Raw genomic sequence first — 11,675 nt, forward strand, 5'->3', positions numbered from 1 at the left:
ATTTTATTTTCTGTTTTTCAAGAGTAGTCAGCTTGTAGGGCACCACAACTGCTTCCACCCGCGTCGATCATCATCATCATATGAAATAACTTTTTGTCACAACAAAAAATAGTGGCTGGTAAAATATTTGAGTGGCTGGTAAAAAATTTTGTCCACCAGCCACAGTGGCTGGTGGACAAAATTTTTAATTTCCACCCCTGGTCATAGGTGATGTTAGAGGTGGGCCTATGAATGACAACATGGTTTGCAAAAAGGTTGTGCTCCGGTTGTCTGTATGAAAATGGTATTTAAAGATTTTTTCACTTGTTCTGTTGCTTCTTAAACGCCATTTTTGTGTGGAAGCAAGGCTGAAATAATACAAATGGATCTTTATTTTTTTGAGGGGGGGAGAATTCACACAAAACGTTCCTGTCTGGGTGGCCCATCTATTTCTTCAAAACAGCTATCTAGGCCAGGTAAGATATTTACTGCGCCAGTATTAACTTACTGGTTCGGATTTTTCGGGTGTAGGCAGCATTGAAGTCCGCCGTGTCAATCTCCCAGGCCAGGAGCGGCTTGGTGTGGCCCGGGGACACCTCCTCCATGTCCCGGTCCCCGTCTGACCCGACGGGGGCCCCTCCGCCCGGGCCGCAGCTGAAGTCCGCTGGGGCTTTGGGCTTCACCAGCGGGGACCCGTCGTCCTGCTTGCTCGGGGCCACGTTTCTGGCCCCCTTCGGCGGGCAGTACACGGAGGCGGCCTGGTTGAGGAGGGCGTAGTCGGAGCAGACCGTGTAGAACTTCTCCCGGGAGTGTGTGACTGGGCAGGTCCACTGCAGGTGCAGCTCGGCGCTCGAAGCCCGCCTCAGCCGCGCAGCGTCCCGGGCCAGGGAGCCGATCAGCCCGCTCTCCTCCGCTCCACCGGCGGGCCTGGTCGGCTCCGGCGGCCCGGAGAGGGTCGCTCCTTCCGACGTATTGGGCATCGGAGCCTTTGCGATGGCGGACGGAGGATGATGGGGGTGATGAAGAGGCGACCGTCTCCTCTGGGGACGGAGGGACAGGCTCGTCACCTGAAACGGCCAACGTGTTGAATTACAGCATTTAACATTATTAAACATCACATTAACCCGACGCCCGTGATAAAACAAATAAAGCAGCTGTGAGAGCTGTGCGGTCGGTAAACATTAGCTGAGCATCACCTGTGAGACCGCTTCTGTCGAGGTGAGCTACATCCCCGCTAGCAGATGTAAACACACCCTGCTCTCACGGTATCTATTCATGACTATTTCAACGCTGCCTGGAAGCCATGGAGGTCGGAAAACCGACAAAACGAGAGGCTAAGCATTTAACACTGAACCTTGGGGAACAATAATCCGAACCGAGTCAAAGAAATTTACGATAAATTGACGATACGACGCACTCCTGACCTGTATCCTCTACCAGAGCAGTTTTCCCGGACTGTACCACTCCAAGCAGCGAGCACGGGGGAGACCGAAAACAAACATGAACGTATTTAAGTCAATGCCTCAAACAAAAAACACCATCTAAAAATATTATGTAAAATAAAACATTTTTTGACGTCACGCAAAACGCATTTTGTAGCGCTCATATTAAAATATGTGCAGATTTATATTTCGCAGGGGGCGCGTTTTGTACCCTGCGTTGTGGAAAAGTCCGACAGATCAAACCAATCACAGGAGAGAGAGCCGTGGCTCTTTAAACTTCACCGGAAGGTAAGTCTGTCCACGCTCACTGTCAATCCTACAATTTAAAACAACAAAAAACTCTTATTAAACTTTCTCTAACTACTGTATATCAGTAAAAACAACCCGTGTGACAAAATATTCACAGTTTCACAACCTTGACAGTTGAAATGGAAACTTGTTATTGAGTATAGAATAAGGCAGAGGCGGCTTCACTGTAGCCACAGGGACTGGTGATCTCTGTCCTAGTTTATAACAGCATATTTCACTTTTTATAACAAACGTGTCTCAAGTTTCATTTGCGCAGAGTTAACCCTGTCATGCCTGCTCTGTTCAGGAACATATGGTACATTTTGTTTAAGATCTGATTTTGAAGTTTCCTATTATATGCAATACAGCCTGAGCATTTGTGCAACTTTGTGCAGCGATAGTCTCCTGTCCATTATCATTCCAGTTGAATCAAATTTCCATAGCTGTACATGTTGTCGCACAGCCTTGTTTAACTTCCTTTTGCTTTGTCAGTGAAGAAGCACGGAAGCAAATCTCTTAATTATGGCTAGATAATTACTACCACAGAACAATCTGCTTCCTCTGTTCTTGGTCGGAAAGTGCATTATTTAAAAAAGAAAGGCAGTGGAGATGCAAAATAAAAACAAAAGACAAGACAAGGCAACATAATAAAAGAAAGAAAAAAAGACATTGAAGCTTGGTAATTAACATCATCACCTTTGACTGGATCTAACCTCCAAGAGGCGAAAGAAGCCGCTCAGCCACAGAAAGGTTACATTTAAGTTCTTCTAAGACCAAGACGGGACACAAAGGTCAAGATGAACATTAAACTACTGTTAATCTTTGGCTGGAAGCCTTTAGATGTAACCTCAGAGCTGTAAAAAGTCTTCCTGCTGCGGACTGAGCATGGGTGTTGTAAGTCACTCAGAAATATGGTTAATGGACTGTACTTATATAGCACCTTTTTAGCCAATCAGACCACTCAAAGCCCTTTACAACACAATCTGTGCCTTCATCTACCCATCCACACACAATCATACACCACTCTTCTATAAAAGCTAATCTAAATAAATCATATATAGAGTTTAATCAGTGCTTAAGATCACAGTCATATACAGATGGGGCTCATGTGAGGCAGTGAGGGGTTCAGTGTCTTACCCAGGGGCACTTCAGCATGTGGCATGCTGGTGGAATCAAATCTCCAGCTGTCTCGTTGGAGGACGACTGCTCTAACCACTGAGCCACAGCCACCCCCAAGGAGCGGTTTCTGTTAACTAACACGAAAACCGAGGCCATTCAGCTAGGTCATTCGAAGATCCTGAGCAGGGAGCACACAAAACTGAAGCGTTTGTTTCAGAAGAAATAAGAAGTGAAAGAAACTTTGAGAGGAGCACCTTGATCCTCCAGCAGATGACAAGCAGGTGCATCGCTATTGGAAGCTTAGCAGAATATAATGATGATAAAACAGTGGGTAAAAAAGTCTAAACTCCCCTGTTAAAATGTCAGGCTTTGGGATGTAAAAAAAAAACCTCACAGTAAATCATTTCAAAACTTTTCCACCCATTACTGTGAAATATTTTGTACAACTAAACTGCAAAAAAGATCTGTCAGAAGAAAAACATTAAAAAGATTTAATAATCTGGTTGCATTAGTGTGCTCATCCTTAAGCTAATCATTTATTGAAGCACGTTTAGATTATTTTCCAGCCTTGGTTCTTCCTGGGGACACACCTGCCATCATTTAAAGTGACTCAGATCTACCTGAAATAAATTTCAGATGTCCTGGTAGGGTTTTCCCGGGACTTTCCTTTTCACAGAGCATCAAAAGGATCTCATTATTGCATTGCATCTTTTAATTTTTACAATTTTTCACCACAACATATATATATCCAGTTGAATTATATAGGACATATGGGACAGTGAAGACTGGAAAAACTCAAAAAAGATTTATCTGTTGCTAAATTTTCCAGACGAGAGCCATGCCGAAGAAGCTTGTGATCATCGACACGGACTGCGGCATTGACGACGCTCAGGCCATCATGATGGCCTTGGCGGCGCCGAACGTGGAGTTCCTGGCCGTGACTTGTGTGTTTGGGAACGCAGCGGTGGAGGACGTGTGTCAGAACGTTTTGAGGGTTCTCTCCGTCTGTGAGCGCCAGGGGGTACGTCTGTTCAAGCTGGGTTTGAGTGATCAGAAGAAGAATTACACAGTTTTGTCCAGGTCTGTGCATTAGTATTCAGGTAGAAGAATATTCGTAACTCGAACATTTCTGAAGGGAGTTGTTCGGGAGTCGATGCACCCTCTACCCAAAACTTTGTAACAATCTAAGCTGAGAGAAAAATGCAGACATCAGAACAGAATCATATTAGATCACACTGGGACCCTTAATACCAGAAAAACAAAAGAAACTGTTACATTTTGAACTTTTTCTTGCAGATTCCAGTGTTTCGAGGGTCTGCTGGTCCTCTGGTCGCGGCCAGCACTTCATTCAGTGACCATTTTGGGGGTGATGGTCTTGGGGACGTGATCGAGGACAAGGACCCTCTGTGGAAGGAGAAACTCCAACAAGAGCACGCAGTCAGTGCAATGATTAGGCTGGTGTCTGAGCACGAGAAGCAGGTGAGGAGCCTCTCCGCTGTGTGCTGATGCGCGGGTTCTCCCTAGAGTTCCTAAACTGTGTTGTTTCCAGGTCTCTTTGGTGGCCCTCGGTCCGCTCACTAATCTGGCTCTGGCTGTCAGACTGGATCCATGTTTTCCTCAAAAGCTCAGAGACTTGTACATAATGGGTGGCAACAAGGAAGGTAAGTCAACCTACGTGCTTCGAGTGTTTGTATCTGTGGCATGGATGTACAACGTACAAATGCTTCTTAAACGCTTTCACATTTTCTCACGTTATGACCACCACCTTCAGTCAGCCCCTCTGTTTCAGTACTTTGTAGAACCCTCTTTCTTTCACTGCTGTTCCAGTCCTTCGGGGTTTGTCTCTTTCAGCTTTGCACATCTAGAGACTAAAATTTCTGCCCTTAATTCTTTGCAAATTAGCTTCAGCTCAGTCAGATTGAATGGAAACCCTGTAGTCAGCTCCATCCATCTTCCCGTCAGCCAGCTTCCCTGTCCCTGCTGGAGAAAAGCATCCCCGCAGACTGATGCTGCCTCCACCGTGTCTCACGGTGGGGTTCAGGGCGAGGTGCAGGGTTAGCTTTCCGTCACATGTGGCGTTTAGCATTCAGTCCAAAACGTTCACTTTTTGTCTGATCCGAGCAGAGCAGCTTCGTCCGCAGGTTTGCTGGATCTCTGCACAGCTTGTGACAAACTGCGAACACGACCTCTCGTGGCTTCATGATGCTGATCGATCCCTAACATTCTGTCAGAAACCTCTGAGGCCTTCACAGAGCAGCTGGATTTATACTGAGATTAAATTACACACAGGAAGTTAGTTACTAATTAGGTGACTTCTAAAGATGGATTTTAGTTTGGGGTATCAGAGTCAAGGTGCTTAAATGCAATTATTGTAAAATAAAAATGAAAACCATGTATCATTTTCTTCCAATTCACAATTATACAGTGCTTTGTGTCGGCCTATCACATAAAATCCCAGTAAAGTACTTTGAAGTTTGTGAAGTGACTTGTTTTTTTTCTCAACGCAGGAATAGGAAATGTGACGCTTTGTGCAGAGTTTAACTTTGCCATGGATCCAGAGTCAGCCTACATTGTTCTGGAGGAGTTCCTCTGCCCTACGTACATCGCGTCGTGGGAGTACTCGTGCAGAAACGCTCTGTCGTGGGTAAGCCGTGAACAGCTACGCTTACACCGCCCTGAACGATGGTTTCCCCTACATCACGCCTGGTTCTGTTCGTACAGGAGTTCTTTGAAGAGCTGCTCAGCCAGGACGCTGCGGCGGCTCGCTTCATGAAGACGATAACATCGAAGTGCTGGGCCTACTCCAAAGAGGCGATGAGGAATAAAAGGGACATATACTTCGGGCCGGGCTTTGTCCCCTATGATGCCTACGCAATGGCGGCCTGCATTGACGGCAGCATGGTGCTGGAGAGCATCGAGTGTCCCGTCCGCGTGGAGCTGCAGGGCTCCATCGCTCGTGGCATGATGGCGCTGGATCGCACAAACCAACTGAAGAAGAGCCACAGCGCATTCGTTCTGACGAAATGCGATGTCGCCAAGTTCGGTCGGCTGGTGATGGAGTCTCTCAGACAACCATGTAGGAAATAACGTTTAATCAACTTAAGCCAACCCACAAATGAGTCTAACCTTTTAGAAAATAATCACAGGACGCACATCTACACCTGATTTACTTTTGAAGTCAACCTAATTTAAGACGGCAGCCACAGCTAATCAATATTAGCCACACAGAAATGGCTCTAACTCAGTCCCTTTTGCAGATATTGAGCTGAAACTCCCCCTCCACACACACTCTGACAACATCATATGAGACTGCGCTATATGTGAGATTTGACCAAAACGTCTCCGTCTTTCTTCAACACAAGACAATCTCATGATGTCATGAAAACTCTGGCATGAAAGGCAGCTGGTGATATGCATTCCTTCAAGGAACGCTAGGCCTTTAATTTATTCACCAGGTGCTAAGGCGAAATGCTGAATCAGCATTAAAGACAAAACCTCCACTGCACAGTTTCATGGCCTTGTAGTTCAGCCTTTAGCAGCAATAACTTCAGGTGTGCAAACTGGTTCCTTCTGATCCAGTCTGACAACGTGGGGGAATGGAGTCACGGACACAGAACCTTCCTGAAAATTGGATTAAAGTTGGCTGAACGTCTGGTCTGTGTTGCGTCGTTCGGTCTGAATGTAGACATGTTTTAGGCTCCGAGCCATTTCAGTGCTGGTGAGCCTTGTGAATAAATAAGAACGAAAGGTTTGTTGGTATTTGGTTTTTATTCGCAGCTCTTTTGAGGATCCGTACTTTTAGTCGGGTTCAGACTTTGGCTTCACTGTTTTCCATTCTCTGCTGTGTTTGGGATCGTTGTCCTGTTTCAGTCCAAGCCTCAGCTGTCAGACAGGTGGCCTCCATATTGACTCTGCAATCCTTCGGTCTACAGAGGCGTTCACGGCCAACTCAACCACTGCAAGGAGCCCAAACCATCAGACCTCCACCACTGTGCCTGACAGTTGCTATCACAGTTGAGATGGAGCTTTTTGGGTCTGACAGTCGGACCTCAGTGGGGCGTCCACTCCTGTGAAAACTGGCAGCAGTTTTCATTTTAAACCCTTTCACCGTCAAAGAGAGGAGCTGAAGCTGACCCATGATTAATTAGTCAAAGCACTGGATCAAAACCAATATGGTCTGAATCTTTTTTTTTTTGTGACAAACCCTTTCTGTATTTTGGTTTAGTTGTTGTTCAGAAATGATAACGTAGTGTAATGTACCTAATTTTAATACGTTTTAGAACCGAAACAAAGTGCACTTGCTTGAAACTGTTCTTTTTGCAAATGTTTTGCTCATTTCAGCAAGACATCGTAAAAACCACAAATAAGACCGCACTGTTCTGACCTGCCAAACAGCGAGAACATTTGTTGCACTGCAGAAAAGAACACAACACAGAAAGCAACTGTATAGAAACAAGAAAAAACATCATAAAAATCCATCATAAAAGCTGTTTTTTCAGCTTCAGCATTCGATGTTTTCGGTCTGTTATTTGAAATCCACAAACGGAATAAGTTGCATTTGTCCTAAACAGCATCAGGCTGATTTCTCACTTGTCACATGATTTTTCTGTCACATTAAAACCAAAAGTACAAACAAAAAAGCAGAAGAGGAAGAAAGCAGGAGAAGTTTCAGCTGAGTCCAGCAGAGAGCAGCACACACCTGATTAAACTACAGGTGAAGCTTTGCATTCAGTTCAAACATGAAACGTTATTTTTTTCTTTTCTTTCAATTTCTTACCTTATAAGAACAGAAATATCAAACACGGTAGAACAATTGGCTCTCTGATGACAGCATGAAAACAGAAGCCCTTTTGGGGTTAATTATAGTTACAAAAACACTCCACCTTCTGAATCTAAAGAACAAAAATGTGTTCTGTGTCATCTCGTATAAGGAGACTAAGAGTCGAGTTGTTGCTGCCCCACTTTACCTCACACTGATTACATGAACCTTTCTGTTCGCTCGAACCTAACGGACTGTGAACCCCTCACTCACCACCACACGGTACTCTGAGGGGAACTGGACATTATTGTCTGCACAAAACTTTTGCATTGGGGTAATTTCATTTCCTAATCCAGCAATGTGTAAACTGTAAAAGATTTGCGAATCTCATAAACCCACATTTTTATTCACAATGGAACATATCAAATATATAAAATGCTGAAGCTAAGAAATTGTACCAAAAATAAATAAATAAATATTGGTAATTTTGAATTTAATGGCAGCAACACATCTCAAAAAAGTCAGGACAGGGTCATGTTTCCCCTCTGTGGATCACCCCCTCTTCTTCTACCAACAGATTTAGGAGCTGAGGAGAGCAGCTGCAGGAGGTTTTGGAGGGGATCTTTGTCCCGTTCTTGTCTGATGGAGGATTCTAGCTGTTCAACAGTCCAGAGTCTTTGTTGTGCTTTTCATTTCATGATGCATCAAATGTTTTCTATAGATGAGAGGTCTGGACTGCAGGCAGGTCAGTTCAGCTCCTGTATCCTCCTATAGACACATATTCACATATATATCCTCCTATAGGCACTAATGCAACCCCATACCATCAGAGAGGCAGGCTTTTGAACTGTGAGCTGATAACAGGCTGGATAGTATTGACTTGAAACTGTGCAGCTACATGCTATCAGGGTTTTTTAAACTTATTTTAAGTGAAATGGAAATGGCAGCATTGGTAATGTGCACCTGTTAGCATTCTAGCCTGTTTTATTTGGTCCTTTCTATGAATCGTGTTGATTGTATCCTTTTGTAACCTGTGTCTGTCAGCCAATAAACTATAACTAATATACTTCTGGATACCCTGAAGTGTTTGTTGTTTTTTTTCTCTTGAAATATGCCAAATCACGCTGGGGAAATAAACCTGAGGAAAACTTTTGCTTACTTTAAAATGAGCTCAAATAAAAGCCAGTTTATAAGTCTATCAGTCAAAAGTCCTCATTGCAAAGTATGGAACCAAACATAAATAAGGTTATCTTCAAATGGTGTTGTTTAAAAGAGTTTGCTCCACAAGTTTTCCATGCAGTCCTGAAATGCGGGTCCACACTCAACATAAATGAAGCACAGACCGAACCCGCCGAAAACCACGTTTAAGCTTGAGTCACACAACTGACCGACGTCAGGCTGACCGTAGTCTGTGCAGGTAAACAAATACGGTCAGAAAGTTTTGTCTTTGATCCCATTTTCAGTCCCTTTCCTTCCGTAGGTAAACAAACACATGTGGTAGTTAGCATTTGGTCACAAATGTTGCTTACAAACTTTATAAAGAACACATCAGTCTTACCCAGTGATTTGAGAAAATAAAAAAACTGCTCAGATTTCATTATTTTTGTCTGGACATTCACTTTGCAATAAACAGCTTTAAAGGGGCTATATCTATATTTCTCCATCTCTCTCTCTCTCTGTATTTATTTTTTAATATAGTCTCTTTTAGGATGTGACCATTTTTTCAACCCAATTTAAAATCATCCTTAGTGTGGTTACTAATTTCAGCCTTTGTTGTTTTTGTTAAAATTGTTAAAACCAGGAATTAATGAAGCTTAAATGCAGATAATGACATTCCTGTACCCAAAAACACCTAGCCAATTATCCTACTGCATCTGATTTACAGGCTCTTATAAAATACAGTCAGTATATTATACTAGATACTTTTCTTACTACAAAATCAAATACCGTTTGCTGGTTTACCATAAGACAGGAAGAAAAAGAGCCCAGATTTTCTGCTTAAATCCTTTAATTAAACTTGCAGACAAACAGGCGACGAGTTCCAACCTCAAACTTAAGGACTTGTTTGATCACTTAATCAAAAAAATCCACTTTTAAAAAAATATAGGGGGGAAATGAACAATTGAAGGTTTATTTGCCTTTTGGCGTGGAAAAACAAAAATCCTGTTTCTGTTTCGTAAAGATCCCTCCTGCTAAATCACAGCCAGGTGCAGGGATCCCCAACTGCCAACATGTTTAAATCAGACTAACTTTTAATGGGAACCAATAAGAATCAAACTGGCATGTGGATTAAAATAACATATTTGTCCCAACTTTAGGACTAAAATTTAGAGACTTTGAGCCATGTTCCAAACTTTGAGAAGGAATGCAGCATTATTTTTTTTAACAGATGTGGGATTAGCAAACATGGCGTTGACATTTCAAATCCAGGGGCACCTGTTAAAACAAATTCAAATAAAAGATAGCATCCCTGCCCCCCATGAATAAAAAGCCACAGAAGTAAATGTGGGGTGATGGGCTTTCTGCTGGGATTCTGGGATTATAAGAGATTTTATTTATTTATCTTTTAGCAGACGGCGTACTTCTGTTAAGTGCTATCGTTTGCTGATTAATTGTCGTTGTCGGCAGAGCTGGGCCAGGGCTCGGAGCTGCGCCGGCTCAGGGTGGGACGCCACGCGCTCCAGGGGTTGAAGGTGCGGCTCATCTCGGCGGAGGCGGGGGACGGCGGGGCAGGGCTGTTCACCAGGTTGGTCAGCGCGGCCGAGCTGGTCGGTGGTGAAAAGGGGTGCAGTGGCAAATCTGGGCTGGTCGACCAGATGGAGCTGCTGAAGGGCGTCGGCGCCGACCACGGATTAGTCGTGTTCTCCAGGAGTGACTGCACACAAAACAAAAGGTGCGGCGTCAGAAACAGTGCTGCTGTGCGCGAGGCGGATCGGCTTCACGCGGCGGCGCTTACTGAAGTTGGGGTGGTTGGTGAGCCGGAGCTGCTGGGCCAGGAGTGCAGAGAGTCGCTGCTCGGGTTGTTCCAGATGGACGAGGAGACGCTGCTGAACTCTGGCCAGCTCGTCTGCGGCTCAGATGGCTTTGAGAGATTCATTCCGCTGAAAACTGCACAAACACAAACTTCAGCACTGAGGAGACGAACCAGTCCCTCCACATTCTTCTGTTCTGTACCGCCACAAGTTACCTCTCATCAGGTTGAAGTTGTTGTTGGGCCCAAATGCTGAGAAAGAGTTGGCAGACTGGTAGTTTGGGCTGCTGGTCGAGTCTATTGGACTCCATAATGCAGAACTTTGAGTGGGGGACGAGGAAAAAAAAAAAAAAAGTGGAATTAGGATTAGTGTTGATGTTCCCGACTGAACTAAATGGACTCATTTTCTCAGGCTACCTGTCCAAGCTGTCACTTTCCACTGAGGTCGTGTGCACCAGAGTCTTGCCTTGGCTGTCGGTTTTACCCGGGCCAGAACCGCCTGGTGAGAGCAGAAAGTTACTGTCACCGCAAGAACAACATTAGTGCAAACCTGAACACGAAGTGCGTCACGGCCTCATGCTTACCCGGGCTTTTGTCGTAACCTGCAGCCACAGCAGCGAAGGTGGGGTTTCCGTTTTTGCCCGGGAGTGGAGTGCCGGTGGACAGTTTATTTCCCGGGGCTTTTTTGGGATTTATTTCACTGTAAATAGAAAACAAAATACAACTATAGGTTTATGTTTAATGATCAAACTACTCAAGTTCACTTTTGTAAGGTTTGTCAAAACGTTGCAACGTGCCCAATGAACAAGCAAACATTTTTTGGTTAACTGCTGTAGGCAGCTGTTTAAATGAACCTCCGTTTGGAGAAATCGTTATCGGGACCAAACTGATGAGCTAACGGTTCAATCGAACAAGACCGAACTGTCTTAAAAACAACTTCAGTCTTCAGAAATCTATGTTTACAAACTACAGGTGCTGGTCATAAAATTAGAATATCATGAAAAAGTAGATTGATTTCAGTAATTCCATTTAAAAAGTGAAACTTGTATATTATATTCATACATTACATACAAACTCATATATTTCAAATGTTTATTTCGTTTAATTTTGATGATTA

The 11,675-nt window shown here is 44.0% G+C and overlaps 3 protein-coding genes across 6 annotated transcripts in view; 1 reads left to right on the forward strand and 2 right to left on the reverse strand.

The window, feature by feature from the left end:
* The window catches only part of LOC108240154 (basic immunoglobulin-like variable motif-containing protein), an 8,624-nt gene extending 7,161 nt beyond the window's left edge, over window positions 1-1,463 (reverse strand). Inside the window, exons 1-2 of one of the 2 annotated variants that reach the window (XM_017423386.3) lie at window positions 1,404-1,463; window positions 488-1,046 (exon numbers count right to left, since the gene is read on the reverse strand). In XM_017423386.3, the coding sequence (XP_017278875.1) occupies window positions 488-959 (472 nt within the window). In that variant the 5' untranslated portion in view covers window positions 960-1,046; window positions 1,404-1,463. Of the gene's footprint in view, window positions 1-487; window positions 1,047-1,175 lie in introns of both variants that reach the window. The other variant, XM_017423385.3, reaches the window with a different exon arrangement.
* A 203-nt stretch (window positions 1,464-1,666) lies between these two features.
* On the forward strand, window positions 1,667-8,646 carry si:ch211-201h21.5 (uncharacterized protein LOC555526 homolog). The gene is made up of 6 exons (XM_017423411.3): window positions 1,667-1,709; window positions 3,658-3,849; window positions 4,125-4,307; window positions 4,378-4,489; window positions 5,336-5,472; window positions 5,550-8,646. Exons 2-6 carry the CDS (start codon window positions 3,667-3,669, stop codon window positions 5,913-5,915), a joined length of 981 nt encoding a protein of 326 aa, XP_017278900.1. The 5' UTR covers window positions 1,667-1,709; window positions 3,658-3,666; the 3' UTR covers window positions 5,916-8,646.
* Window positions 8,647-9,577: 931 nt separating this feature from the next.
* The window catches only part of tmem131 (transmembrane protein 131), a 40,368-nt gene continuing 38,270 nt past the window's right edge, over window positions 9,578-11,675 (reverse strand). For all 3 annotated transcript variants that reach the window (XM_017423505.3, XM_017423506.3, XM_017423502.3), the window contains exons 37-41: window positions 11,143-11,258; window positions 10,976-11,057; window positions 10,775-10,878; window positions 10,544-10,695; window positions 9,578-10,462 (exon numbers count right to left, since the gene is read on the reverse strand). In XM_017423505.3, the coding sequence (XP_017278994.1) occupies window positions 10,196-10,462; window positions 10,544-10,695; window positions 10,775-10,878; window positions 10,976-11,057; window positions 11,143-11,258 (721 nt within the window). In that variant the 3' untranslated portion in view covers window positions 9,578-10,195. The remainder of the gene's footprint in view (window positions 10,463-10,543; window positions 10,696-10,774; window positions 10,879-10,975; window positions 11,058-11,142; window positions 11,259-11,675) is intronic.

Source organism: Kryptolebias marmoratus, linkage group LG24 (assembly GCF_001649575.2).
Source record: "Kryptolebias marmoratus isolate JLee-2015 linkage group LG24, ASM164957v2, whole genome shotgun sequence".
In the NCBI taxonomy this organism is placed as follows: domain Eukaryota; kingdom Metazoa; phylum Chordata; class Actinopteri; order Cyprinodontiformes; family Rivulidae; genus Kryptolebias; species Kryptolebias marmoratus.